This window comes from Microcaecilia unicolor, chromosome 12, assembly GCF_901765095.1.
Source record: "Microcaecilia unicolor chromosome 12, aMicUni1.1, whole genome shotgun sequence".
In the NCBI taxonomy this organism is placed as follows: Eukaryota; Metazoa; Chordata; class Amphibia; order Gymnophiona; family Siphonopidae; genus Microcaecilia; species Microcaecilia unicolor.
This window is the reverse complement of record NC_044042.1, coordinates 71,712,817-71,726,685: the sequence shown is the minus strand read 5'-3', so window position 1 is coordinate 71,726,685 and position 13,869 is coordinate 71,712,817. Positions and strand designations below refer to the sequence as shown.

The window sequence follows — 13,869 nt, the reverse complement described above, 5'->3', positions numbered from 1 at the left end:
GAAAGGAAAATAAAAACCTGCACAGAGAAAATGGTTTGCAAGCCTGAAGGCACACAATACCAGCACTAGAAGCCCAGAGTGGATTGAGGTAGACCTGGGAGTCACTCCAGAAAATGCAGAGAGGAATATACAGAAAGACTGCAAGGACTCCACAGCACAAATTACACCTCCTTGTACGGACTGAAAATATTTGCTCTATATTGGGGGTGCTCAAGCCCCATGGCACCTGCAGAGCTGGAACCTATGCATCCAAATATATAGCATCTAAATCAACAAATATAAACGTTACCATTATGAAATAAATGCTAATCTATGTCTCCTCCCTTCCTCGGAGTGAATGTTGGATATAGAGAGAATTTGAGAGCTTACTTGTAGCTTTGCATACCAGGGTTTCTCAACCCAATCCTCACACATTCAGGCAGGATATCTAGAATGAATATGCATGAGATAGATTTGCATAGAGCGTAGGTGGCGCATGCAAATTTAGCTCATGCTATTCATTGTGGATTGCCTAAAAACCTGACTGGCTAGATTGTCCCCAAGACTAGGTTGAGAACCACTACTGCATACCGATCAGAGAGCCAATCAGGCACACTGTGACGCGTGCAGGAAAGGTAGCAGGATTGGTTTCCCAAATTCACGTCACAGGGTTTATACAAGGGCAGGCAAAAAGAAGCCACACGAAATAGCTGAAAGAAATAGTCCAGTTCAGGCAGTGGAAGGTACCAGGAGCGACAGAGGAGCCCAATGCCAATCAGTCTGCCGCTTTAACTTTCAAGCAGAGTGCTCAGAGCGTAACTGCAAACCGTTCAGAGTTTGCACAAGAAGAGCTTAAGTCTTTCTACTTTATTTTTTTTCCTGCTCAGCTGGTGCTTTCTGCATCTCGTTTCCAGCCACTTTTTGAATGACATCTGAGAGCTGGTGACCAAAATGACGTCTCTGGATTCTAACGCCAGCACAGGTAAGGTAGGCTTTGGGGGAACTGTCTTTTTCTCCATAAGGACGGTTTTTCACCCTTTAGTGGTACATTTAGCAGGAAATATGATCGTGTTTAGGCTTAGCGCGCTCTTTTAGATATAAGTGATCAGGTCCCTGATTGGGGTTTATATGTATGCAGTCCACCATCTGCAGTTTATCTGGATAAAGATCGAGAATCTCGTTTACTATCAATATAGTCGGGATTTGCAGGCAAGGTTGATGTAATATTGTGATGCAGAATCGTCCTTCGGGGGTCTTTGTAGGCTGCGTGCTAGGTACGGAAGGCTCTCCTTACCACGTATCCTGGTCAGTATAGTGATAGTAGCCGTTACAGGCCCTTGAGGGATGACCTCTCGCTCTCATTCTCCCCGTAACTCATTCCCTTGGAGAGGGAGGGGGCACAAGTAGGTCAGCAGAGCTAGCGAGGCAGGCACCACGCCCGGGCTGCAAGGTCTCACATGGCTCTCGCTGCCTAGCCATGTGCGCTTTGTTTTCATTTAAGTGCACCACCCGTTGTTGATTGGACGGCTGCCCATGACCTACTTCATTACATAATCAAAATAGCCCGCCTGGGCATGCCGTCTTACACGTGACGTCACACCCAGATCGTGGCTCGAGCTCCTGAGCCGCCGTTACCATGACAGCGACTAGCGGCTGTGGGGGTCGCAGGAGGTGAAGGCTGCTGTATACATAAAATTCTAGCTAGGGCTGCGTTCCTCGGGAATCGTGGCATACGATCGAGGCTTCTCAGGGGAGGGGGCGTGACTGATGCCGGAGGGGGCGGGGTGAGAACCTTGAGTCACACTCGTTGCAGGGCCACGTGCGGCATAAGCACGTGGCCTGGTTGTGTGCTGTCTTGTCTCTGCCTGTCGGGGAAGGAGCCAGAAATCCGACTCTAAAACTGAAGGAGGAAACTCTCTCCACTGGTGCGAGGGAGATCGTTGCCACTTTGTCCAGGAAGGGTAATTTTATAGCATCTCCGGTAACTTTTTTTTTTTTTTTTTTTCTGGAAAAAGAATGACCACAAAAAGGCCTTTCTGCAATTTTATGTGCAAATCTTGTTGCTTTTCTTTAGTGCTATGTTTCTGTAGAGTAGTAGAATGGCTGCTATTACGATAATCTCAAACTAATAAAAAATAATTGCACAGACGAAAATCGCTAACAGTGAAGAGTAAGAAGCAGGAGCTCCGCTTCCTTATAGTTATATTGTTTTGGAAACCAAGTTCTGCTACAATGCAATCTGGTACTTCTAAGAGATGTGACCATTTGATCAGTGGCAGTAACCCTGGGGACAAATAGTTTTTTAAAGCAGTGACAGTGCTCAGCTTGTATGACCCCTGTTAAAAGCAAAGAATGTGGCTTTTGAGAGAAAGTTTTGGGTTCCTGTTGAGCCTTTTATTGGATTGTGTTTGTTGTGCTTTTGCTGACAGGAATGAATTTCTCCCTTAAAGTCAGGGTATGCTGGGTCTGATCGCAGTCGCTCGGAGTATGCCCCAATATCACAGGGCATCAAAGCGGTTTACAATAACCAATAACAACCCCCTCCCCCCGAAAACTATTAAAAAAACAAGCCACAAATGATGGGACATATTAATAGGATAGGAGAGAATGCGTAGCACAACAAATGTAACCAGCCACTATGACAAAAAATTAATTCCAAAGCCTGGGAGCAGAAAGTAGTTTAACATGAAAGAGAAAAAGCCATGTCTTTAGTGATGATTTAAATCTAATAGGAGGAGCACCAGAAAATAGGTAGTGGTGCCATAGGCTTGGGCCCAGCAACCCATGTGAAGAATAAGAAGGAACAATGAAGAAAGTGAGCATCTGAAGATCGCAGATTCCTTACAGGATGTTCACATTAATACATGCACTATGTTAAAGAACTTCCTTCTGGAGTTTGTAGGGTGTGATACATAGGGCTTTTTAATCAAGCCTATGTCATTCAACAAATTTGAAACTTTTCTGTATTTTTCTGATACACACCCTCTAATTGATTTTCATGACACTGGACAGTCTCATTTAATAATCACTTGGCACTGATACTTTATCCCATTGTTTTTCCCCTCCTTTTCCACAATGTCCAGTTTTTCTTGCATCAAGCTTTATATCAGTTCGTGTGGGACAGTCCTGTGTGATCACAGCATCTTCATTCTTTGCAATTCTGTCAGGGTTGTGATCCCAGCTTTAGTATTAGTGTGTGGTGACAGCAGCTGCCGAAAAAGCAAACAGGATGTTATGATTTATTAGGAAAGGAATGGAAAGTAAGACAAAGAATATTGTAATGCCTCTGTATCACTCCATGGTGCGACCACAACTTGAGTATTGTGTGTAAATATGGTCACTGTATCTCAGAAAAGATACAGTGGAATTGGAAAAGTTCAAAAAAGGGTGCCTAATGTGATAAAGGGGATGGAACTCCTCTCATATGAAGAGAGGCTAAAGAGGTTAGGGCTGGGGATATGATAGAGGTCCACAAAATCCTGAGTGGTGTAGAATGCGTAAATGTAAATTGATTTTTCACTCTTTCAAAAAGTACAAAGAGTAGAGGACACTCGATAAAGTTACATGATAATGCTTTTTAAAAGAAATAGTAGGAAATACTTTTTACACTCAACGAATAGTTAAGCTTGTTGCCAGAGGACGAGGTTAGCATATCTAGATTTAAATAAGGTTTGGGCAAGTTTATGGAGAAAAAGTCAATAGTCTGCTACTGAGATAGATATGGGGGAAGCCACTACTTGCCCTTGGATTGGTAGCATGGAATGTTGCTGCTATTTGGGATTCTGCCAGGTACTTGGAAGCAGAACACTGGGCTAGATGGATCATTTGTCTGACTCAGTTAAAGCCTGGCGCGATGTCTTTGTTCTGTGGCTACTTGCAGTTTCTTCCTTGTCTGATTACAGTAGAAAACATCCAGTTGTGACTAGAGGCACAAATTGAAGATGTGGGGAGGATTTTAAATAAAGAAGCTCAAGGCATTATAAGAAGCAAGTTCCCAACAGCAGTGCTGGGTATATCTGACCAATGCCCCTTTTCTCATTTTTCACTATGCGCCATCTTAAGGGAGTGACATCGTCTAAGCTCACTGGGGAAGGGACACTGCATCAATGTTATTGTATAGATAATGCGTAGTTGTTTTGCAGGCAGTATTTGTGACAAGTTTCCTGGCTTTTGTCCCCCACAGGTGGAGTGATCACGTACATCAGCTCCAGCAGTTCCTCTCCCAGCAGAATCAGTCCTGTCTCCATGTACAGTGAGAATTCCAATGGCAGTTTCCAGTCCACATGTCAGTCTTTCCCCTCTTATTTCCCCCCTTCACCCACGGGCTCTGTGACTCAGGATTCCCGTTTCTTGGGCTGTGGGGAGGAAGTGTCTCCCCCCTCGTCTTCCTACATCTTTGGAGGGTCTCCCAGCAGCCTGCAGGTGGCATTGGACAATGGAAGCAGAATATCTCCCAGCAAAACCTCCAGCAGTATCACCAGTGAGTCAATGTGCTGTCAGGGGGTTGGGGTCAGGTTTGAGTAGGGACTGTATGGAGGGGGAAGCAGAGTGGGTAATCTGCAGGCAATGACTTTGTAATAGTTGGAGGGGGAGGGGAGCTTAGTGGCATCAGTTTATAAAGCTGCCTCAAGGGATTGTGGCACCCCGAGACAACTGTCGCTCTGGTGTGCCCTCCTCACTCCTCCCTGCTGATATTACCTCTGCCTTTTACAGCAGCGAGAGCATGTCACTTTGCTTTGTCCACCTTGCTCTCCTGCACGCTGAGCCACTGACAGGGCCCCAGGTTTAAATGTGAGAACTGATCTCGCATGTAAACCTGCAGCAGTGCTGGTGGTCGTTCTGAAAAGAGAGCACAGCTGTGACAGCAAAATTTTGCAGTTGTGAAGGCTGAACCAATGAGGCAGGCTTTTGGTGCCCTGAGCTCATGCCTTGAGCAGGCTCTGCTACTCAAATGATTCAACATCAGGTGCTGAGACTACCAGGTGGAATGGTAAAAATCATTAATGTGAGATGTTAGAAATGTTAGCAGAAGTACAGGCAACCATGTGACTGACTCTGGTAGGCTGCAACACAGTGATAGCTAGAGGTTGTAGTGGAAATGCAGGTACTCCATGAAACATCTGTTTTGTTGGGTAGGCTTCACGCGCTGTGTTGGTGGCCATGGGCTATTTTTTGGAAAGACCAGGGAGAACTAGGAAGTCAGATGTTCAGGCAACTGCCAGACTGGGCTTGGTAGCTCTTTGGATTATTGCAGGACTCCTTGCATAGATATTGAAGGGGATGAGTTCTGGGCATGGACTAAACAGGAGATTGTGTGGTTATCTGCATAGGAGGGCGAAACAGTCAGATTTATTGGACAAGGAGTGATGTCCCATTGTCAGTCAGGCTCTGTATATCTTTGGCAGTCTGAATGGGGTAGGTTTTTTTAAAATCTGGGGCCAGTGGGGAGTGGACCTGCAGGTTGTGAAATGCGTAATATCTGCTGTAGAGGCAGTGCTAATCATTTTTTGCTTTTTTTTTTCTCAGAGTTGAACGGGATGGTGCTGTTATGCAAAGTGTGCGGTGATGTAGCATCAGGATTCCACTATGGCGTTCATGCATGTGAGGGGTGCAAGGTAAGGACACACAGGTGCACGCTACCAGTGAGATTGCCATCTGTGAACTGTGCTGTGGCTCCGTCTTGCCACCCAAGATTCAGGTGTGGGGGTTTAGGTTGGGTAAGCACAGACTCCTCTGCGGCATGGTTTCATGTATGCACTCTTGTCTTTTGTCCTCTGTAGGGGTTTTTTCGGCGAAGCATTCAGCAGAACATCCAGTACAAGAAGTGCCTGAAAAATGAACGCTGCTCCATTGTACGCATTAACCGGAACCGCTGTCAGCAATGCCGCTTTAAGAAATGCCTGTCCGTTGGCATGTCCCGTGATGGTGAGTGTGCAAGAAAGCAAGGGGCCTACAAGCCCTTTGCCCCAGATGGAAAGGACTGATCATGGGACAAGACTGGCATAAAGGGGTGTAAACAGAGCAATTGCCCCAGGCCATCATGCTGTTGAGGGACCCAAGCTTGTCTAAATCTGAAGGAGATAACAGCCTGCAGGTGTTTTTTTTTTTTGGGGGGGGGGGGGGGGGAAGCTGGATCCCTTCCAAAGTTCTTCCCTGGGCCTCAGTATGTTTAACGCTGTTGCTGTAAGTGGGACAGTGGTTCAGTAGGCCGTGTGGGATTCAGAGTCTCTTCAGGGTCCCCATAACGGGGGGCTGTATCTGACCCTTGCCTCCAGAATTTTGTGTTCCCCTTTGACGTGTATTTGGAATCCTGCTTTGATGCCTTCCTGTCTCTTTCCCCAGCTGTTCGTTTTGGTCGAATTCCGAAGCGGGAGAAGCAGCGATTGCTTGCAGAGATGCAGAGTGCCATGATAAGCATGAACAGTGGATGCTTCCGGAGTGAGAGCCCTCTGAAGCCCCCAAGCCTGGACCACTTCTCTTCCTTCCCGCAGCAGCTGACCCCTCCGCGCTCCCCTAGTCCCGAGGACAAGGTAGAAGAGGTCATTGGCCAGGTAGCCCGAGCCCACAAAGAAATCTTCATCTATGCTCATGACAAGCTAAGCTGCCTGGATCAGCCCCCAGACCAGCTCCGCAGCCCCTCCACTTCACCCAGTTGGGAGGACAACCACAGCTCCGCTTGCCACCAGAGCCACAGTATGAATGCTAGCACCAGGGACAGGCAAGAGACAGACACCTCAACACCTCAGGGCTGTCCCCTGCAGGGCACCAAAGATATCTTGCTGGTAAGGAGAAGTTTGTGGGCATGCTTTTGGTATGGGGTGAGGCAAAGCTCTTAAACCTTTTCTGGGGGTGGGGGGCAGTCTAGGTGAAGCAGGATTTGGGGTTGTGATAGTGAGGTTCTGTTAGGGAGAATTGTTTAGGGCTTCCATATTCACTCTGGGGTCCTTTTTACTAAGGTGTGCTGAAAAATGGCCTGCGGTAGTGTAGGCACAGGTTTTGGGCGCACGAGGATCCATTTTTCAGCGCGCCTACAAAAAATGCCTTTTTTAAAAAAAACTTTTTGCCGAAAATGGACATGCGGCAAAATCAGAATTTGTGCGCGTCCGTTTTGGGTCTGAGACCTTACCGCCAGCTATTGCCTTAGCGGTAAGGTCTCATGCGTTAACCATGTGGTAATCGTCTACGCTCGTAGAATGACGATTACCTCAAGGTCCATGCAGTAGCCGTAACTCTAGATAGATGCGCGTTGGGCGCATGTAGGCCCCTGTGTGTTTCTACACAACCGTTGAGGTGAAGAGCAGTATTTAAGTAGCAGAAAAACATGTTTGAATAGGTGAAGACCTAGTCAGCATGGCCTGTGTCCTACTAGAAGTAGTTTTATGCACACACTTATTTACATGTTCAACAGCACCTCTCCTGTCCTCTCGTGACATATTTAATGGCATCCATCTGTCATGTTCTGCCCCCCCCCGGCCTTATGTTTAATATGTTTTTCCTCCTCCCTTCCCTGGTGTATGTTTAACGGTCTTGTCTCTGTACTACCCTAGGTATGTCCCATGAACACATGCCCCCGTGGGCGCAGTGGCCGCACTGTGCAGGAGATCTGGGAAGACTTCTCACGTGGTTTCACGCCTGCTGTGCGAGAGGTGGTGCAGTTTGCAAAGCACATCCCTGGATTCCGAGACCTTTCCCAGCACGACCAAGTCGCTCTTCTGAAAGCCGGTACCTTCGAGGTAAGTGTGCTTCAACTCTCGCCTGCTCTGAACTGATAGATTTGGGGAAACTGAGTAGGCAGGGCTCTGATCCATATCCAGGTGATAACCTGTGCTGAGTAAACGGTCTTCCTCCCCTCCCTTCGTGGAAGTGGGATTTAACTCCAGTTTCCTTGGTTGGCCTCTGACTACTGTAACCACTCAACCTCTCCACTGCTCTAGTAATGGTCTCAGGCCTGGGGAGCTATTGGTTGAGTCTCCTGAGCTTGGCAGAGACAGTAGGACCGATTGCTGGGTTGAGGGGGGGGGGGGGGGGCAGCAGGATGAAAGGAGTGGCTTCTGATGGCTTTCTTCCATGTGGCAGGTTCTCATGGTGAGATTCGCCTCCCTGTTCAATGTGAAACAGCAGACAGTCACCTTCATCAGCGGTGCCACCTATGGACTGCAGGAATTGCGACAGATGGGCATGGGTGACCTCCTAACTTCAATGCTAGAGTTCAGTGATAAGCTGAATGCCCTCTCCCTGTCTGAGGAGGAGCTGAGTCTTTTCACAGCTGTGGTCCTGGTCTCGGCAGGTAAGCAAGGAGGGCAGGAGAAAGTGTGTGTGTTTTTTTTTTTTTTTTTTTTTTTTGGGGGGGACGGACCCTGCATTGAGTAACAATTTATAATCCTAACTATCCTCCTGTGCAGACTTAATGAGCTGCCTTTACTAGTTGGGCAAAACCTCTATGAACAGGAACTGAGGGCAGGAAATACCCTGTGCCTGCTTTTCAGTAAAGGGAACTACAGGGTTTGCTAAGCAAGGGTTAAGCATAACACATCAGGCAGTGACTGGGCTCTGGTAGACAGGAGAGTACAGCTGCATCCCCTAACCTGGAAAGCCTGCGTAAAGGAGTGGCGCTAACTGTCCCCTCCCGCCTAATTTCTTCTCTAGCCTCAACCCACTACTCATGGCTCCTTGTTTATTTTTTGTAGACCGCTCAGGGATGGAGAACAGGGCAGCTGTGGAACAGCTGCAAGAGACTCTCATCCGTGCTTTGCGCACTCTAGTCTTCAAGAACAGCCCTGCAGAGACTTCACGTTTCACCAAGCTCTTGCTGAAGCTGGCAGATCTGCGCACACTGAACGGCATGCACTCGGAGAAGCTGCTTTCCTTTCGGGTGGAGGCACAGTGAGCGCTCGCAGCTTGGGAGTAAAACTCCAGTAACCTGACGTGGGAGCCAGTGTCGTGAACTCCACAGCTAAAGTCGGAACATTTTGGACTGGGGCAACCCCCCCCCCCCCCCCCAAAAACAAAAAATGGATTTATTTATTGTACAAGTTACACAGAACTGTGGATGGATCCTTGATGTAAATATTGGAAGCAGGATGGATCCTTGATGTAAATATGTAGATATTGGAGTTAATGTCAAAATATAATATTTTATGGCACTCAAGCTGGTACAGTAGCAATATAATATGCAGGTACAGAGTGGGTGTTGACTGCTCTCCTGAACATTTCAAATCCTTGCTCACATTTCGCTAAGGTGAAAGCATGGAGGCAGAGGTAGGAATAGGGGTAACTAGGACCAGAATTAAGCTTCTGACAGCTGTTGGTATGCAGCTAAGGGCACCCACTCTTCCGTGCAGCTATGAGGTGGTACTAGAGTAACGTCTGTTGGTGCTACTTCATCGTAAATGGGCTAATGCTTTGGGCTAGGTACTTAGTGCTTTCAACATTTGGTGCCTGAGGCTTCTATGTAAATTCAACCCTACGACTGGACCTTCCTGCGTGTGCTGTTCAGGTAGTCTTGCTAAGCTGCCAATTTCTGTCTTAGTAGCAGTGAGCGTGGTTCAAATCCAGTCTCTCCTGTGCCCTAGTCCTGTTTCATGCTTTGCAGAGGGAGAGGGTTAGATCAGAGTACACTTTGATGCTGCAGTTACAAATCTTAGTGAGGAGCAAAGCAGGTGTTGTCCTCAGTCCCCTTCAGCTCCGACGTAGCTAGGTGGGGGCATGGGCCCCCACAGATTAAGCACTGGCCCCCTCTACTTTTGACCCCCCCCCCTGCCAACCCTCCCCCACTGCTGCCAGGTACCTTTGCTGGCGGGGGTCCCCAATCCCCGACAGCCGAAGTTTTCTTAAGCGCCGGTCGACTTTACGGAGTCTGGCGCCTTCACTGATGATCTGTTTCTGACTCCTGACGTCCTGCACGGGGCTACATACAGGATGTGGATACAGGACGTCAGGAGTCAGAAACATCATCAGCAACAGTGCCAGAGTTGACCGACGCTGAAGAAGACTTCGGCTGGGGGGGGTGGGGGTTGGCTGAGGGGATAATAAGCTCACTCCACCACTACTGCTCCCTCCCCCAATGAATCCAGCATCAAAAGCAAAATGGGAAAGATTAAAAAAACAAAAAACAATTCCTGAAAAGTCATTGTTTAACAGTTGGGAACTAATTTTTAATTGTTCAAGTTAGCTTAATTTCTGCTCTCAAGTGAGAGGACCTTTCATGCCTAAAAAGTGTTAAAAATCACAAACTGCTTGATGAAAGAGGAGACTTTAGATTATGCCTTTAGTCTTTCCTGTTAAACTTTCTCCCATGGGCACAAACTGGAAAAGTCCTAATAAGAAATCTGAGGTCTAAAGTTGCTGCAGTGATCCTAGCGCTAGGGCGCCAATCGAGGTTTGATAATGGGCACAGATTGATGAAAAAGCAGCAGCACCCTCTGCTGGCCACAGAAAGTAGGTATAGAGTGGTGACAGTAAAGCACTTGGGAAGCTTAACATAAACTATGTGCTAGCGGTGGCATTTGGAAAATCTGCAACAAGGGTATTTTTGGAGAGAAAAAGCAGAGGTTTTCAGTGCCTATTCAATATACTACATACAAAGCCAGCACTTCTTCAAAGTGTTGCAGCGGGGCAGACTTGATCCCTGCCATTCTGTTTACCCCATCTACTACTCACAGTGGTCCGAGGAATGTGTATGGATTCAACCTTTAGTCATCCCTATGTCCTCATTCCAGGTTCTTACTTTTATATGGGCATATCTATTAATTTTGATTTTTTTTTTGGGGGGGGGGGGAGGAGGGAGAGGGCAGTGGTGCCTTCCAACCAATTTGGAGTGAGAGTGGTAGGTTCTAGTTACAAGCAAGACAAGGCAGTACCCAGAGCCAGAAAGTGGAGTTAGGGGGAAATGGGTGGGCACTAAATATTTCTCCTCCCCCCCCCCCCCCCCCCCCAAAAAAAAAAAAAAACCCATCAACATTTAAAAAAGAAATAAGTACCAAAGATAGTGGGGATATCCCTAAATTTGCATAGAAAAGACCTGTACGCAGTTCAGTGGTGCTCCTCTGTGCTTACATGAAAACTAAGCATGTGCAGAATACCAGTGTCAGCGGCTCAACTTTGGGCAGATAATCAGCTGGTGGGGCTTGGGGATCCCTGCCAGCTACCACCGCAGTGTGCCACTGGGACAATTTTTTTTTTTTTAATGGCACAACTGAGGTCATATTATGAATCTCTTCCTGTCCCTGCATTTTTTTCATTAATAGTTTATATATTTATTAAATTATCTTCAAACACGTTGTTGGGTGGAGTCTGGAATACGAGACTTTGGCCTGTGGTTAAACACACACACACACGCTGAGAAGCTAGCACTCAAAACAAGAGAGAATAGGCTCTTACCAATTCATTTTTCATTTTCATCATATATTTATTACATAAATATATATAGTAAAATAGACCAGCAACAATTACCATAAAAATAGCTTTCTTTAAAATCCTGACCAAAAACACAAAAGATTTGAAATCGCATGTTTACATAGACACTGTGATTGTCGAGCATGTCAGCGATCCTCTGAAAGAAAAGGCTGGGCTTCAATGGATGTGTCTTTACAGGTTGTAAGGGGGCTGGGCTGAACGCCCCATATCACTTGCTGCTGGGGTTGTCATCTCAGTCCTGGGCCATCTATCATTACCCCCTTTGATGTGGAAGTGCAGGCTTGTAGGTCTGAGGTTCCCAGATTTCCTAAGAAAATCAAAACTACAACTCCCTGCATGGAATGGGGCAAATGGGCTGTGTCCATTGAACTGGGGCGAGGTGGCAACCCTTCCTGCCACTATTGGTATTCTTGTGCTCCTCTCTGGTTTCAGGGCAGCAGAAACACAAACAGCACCAAGTCAAAAATCAGCTCAACATTGTCATTAAAAAAAAAAAAAAAAAAAAAAAAATTATATATCCCTTTAAGTACGACCCTAGCCAAGTCTCCCTGCACAGCTGGAAGCAACTTGGTTGGGAAGATCTGACTAATTTGTACAAACTGTACTATCACAAGCTACAGCTCAGGCACACACTTGGGCAAACCAATCTGACCCCTTTTCACATGAGGTAATTTGCGACACTCATTCCAGACATGGCTGCTCCCAGGGTTACAGCAGGGGGTGTAGCTTAAGAGAATTCACCAAAAATAGAGTTTTGAAATTGATAAAGGGGTAATAGTGCATGCCGTGGGCACTTTTGTCTCATAATCTCATGCCAGCCTGATACTTAATACGTGCCTTGTTTTCCCATTATAGTCTAGTTGAGCCCTGTCAAAATGTTTTCGAAAAAAAAAAAAAATTAGGATCGGGCAAAACCCACACTTGCCTTCCTGCCCCATCCAAAGAAAGAAATTCTGCCTAACTTTAGAAAGGTACATTCACTAACGCCTCACGAAGCTCCTCATGGACTGACAGCCCAGGGAGACAGGAATGCATAGCAAAGAAAAAAGTCCAAGGTTTACTAGTCCAAATTTCAGCCTTTGCTTGATCTTGTCAAACCAAATTCTGGTGACCTTCCAGGCCTATTTAAAGTATGAACATGTATGAATCTGCAGTTTGGAAACCATGCATATTCATCACAGATAATTCTGCCCTGAACCAGGCCAGACTTCGGCGGGAGGGGAAGCCAGAGCCCAAGGTGAGGGGGCACATTTTAGCCGCCCCCCCCCCCGCCACCTTTGAGCCCCCCTGGCGCACCTGCCCTTTCGACCCCCCCTTCCTGCCGCCGCCAACCCTCCCCCGAGTCCCCTGCCGTCGGGTACTTGTACTGGCGGGGGTTCCCAACCACCGCCAGCCAAAGTCCTCCTCAGCCGGTCTCCGGGCCGGTGCGTTGATGTAGCTGATGTGGAAGCCTAGGATTCTGTTTCTACTGTATCAGACGTCCTGCATGTGAACATGCAGAACGTCAGGACAACTCGCACAGAAACAAATCCAAGGCAGGTACCCAATGGCGGTGGCAGGGGAGGGTTAGCGGCGGCAGCAAGGGGGTCGGCGGGGGCCAGGGCCAAATCTGGGGGGGGGGGGGCCCTGCCCTGAACTCAGACAGGTCTTGGCTGGTACCGAGACAGATTTGGGAACAGGTTGATCTACAGCTATCACTCCTACCCCCCCTTCCCAAAACAACACAAAAAACATTCAAGAACCACTGTTTTCCACCATGGAGGGTCTCTCCATGTTTACAAATAATACACGTGAAGTAGGGCCTCGTCATTTTTCTGTCTTGAATTTTGTTTTTAAATTTAGATTCCCTTCACCCCTATTTTTGGGCCATGAGAGAAGTGTTGAGGTAAATGTGTGTTTGGGGAGGCTTTTATATATATATTTTTACATACATTATTAATTTATCATAGAGTCACATTCACTGTGTGACATGAGAGAGATTTTTTTTTTTTTTTGGGGGGGGGGGGGGGGTGAATTAGAGATATGATGAGGTCCTATCACAAAGACCACTGGGCAGCGACGGGTGACCTTACACGTTTTAGAAAGGGCAATGGGAGAACACAATCTGTTATAGCTCATAACAAATATATATATATATCTTATTTAAAAATATAAAATACCTCTTGCTAGCTTTGGCCTGCTTTCCTAGGTTAAAAATCTCACTGGGTATCCTGGAACCCTTTAAAGGCCTCAACATCCTTCCCTCACAAGGTAGAGAATGGCTTTATCCTTCCCACACACACATAAAAACACAATAGTATTTAATTCCTAGCCATGGGTATACTGTAAACCAGTACTGCTTAGTCCTATAATTCAGGCCATTGTGCCTCACCTGTTCTACCTACCCTGGTGGGAATCAGAGGCTAGAAAAGCACAGTCTATGAGCCCCCAAATGAGACGGGCTTCTTCAGACCACGTCATCATGAGACCCCTCAC

General features: G+C 47.0%; 1 protein-coding gene across 2 annotated transcripts; it reads left to right on the top strand.

The window, feature by feature from the left end:
- Positions 1 to 674: 674 nt before the first annotated feature.
- NR1D1 (nuclear receptor subfamily 1 group D member 1) lies at positions 675 to 8,974 on the top strand. 2 transcript variants are annotated; one of them, XM_030220605.1, is made up of 8 exons: positions 675 to 961; positions 4,163 to 4,459; positions 5,506 to 5,594; positions 5,760 to 5,904; positions 6,322 to 6,761; positions 7,527 to 7,712; positions 8,056 to 8,266; positions 8,667 to 8,974. In XM_030220605.1, exons 1-8 carry the CDS (start codon positions 931 to 933, stop codon positions 8,864 to 8,866), a joined length of 1,599 nt encoding a protein of 532 aa, XP_030076465.1. In that variant the 5' UTR covers positions 675 to 930; the 3' UTR covers positions 8,867 to 8,974. The 2 variants fall into 2 exon arrangements, with proteins under 2 accessions (XP_030076465.1, XP_030076466.1); XM_030220606.1 differs by lacking the exon at positions 675 to 961 and adding an exon at positions 1,874 to 1,960.
- The last annotated feature ends 4,895 nt before the right edge of the window (positions 8,975 to 13,869 follow it).

Excerpts from the sequence above, each read along its gene's own strand:
- NR1D1 (XM_030220605.1), top strand. The coding sequence starts at position 931 with ATGACGTCTCTGGATTCTAACGCCAGCACAG. Across the intron at positions 5,595-5,759 it reads ATGCATGTGAGGGGTGCAAG|GGGTTTTTTCGGCGAAGCAT; the intron begins GTAAGGACACAC and ends TGTCCTCTGTAG. Across the intron at positions 7,713-8,055 it reads TGAAAGCCGGTACCTTCGAG|GTTCTCATGGTGAGATTCGC; the intron begins GTAAGTGTGCTT and ends TCCATGTGGCAG.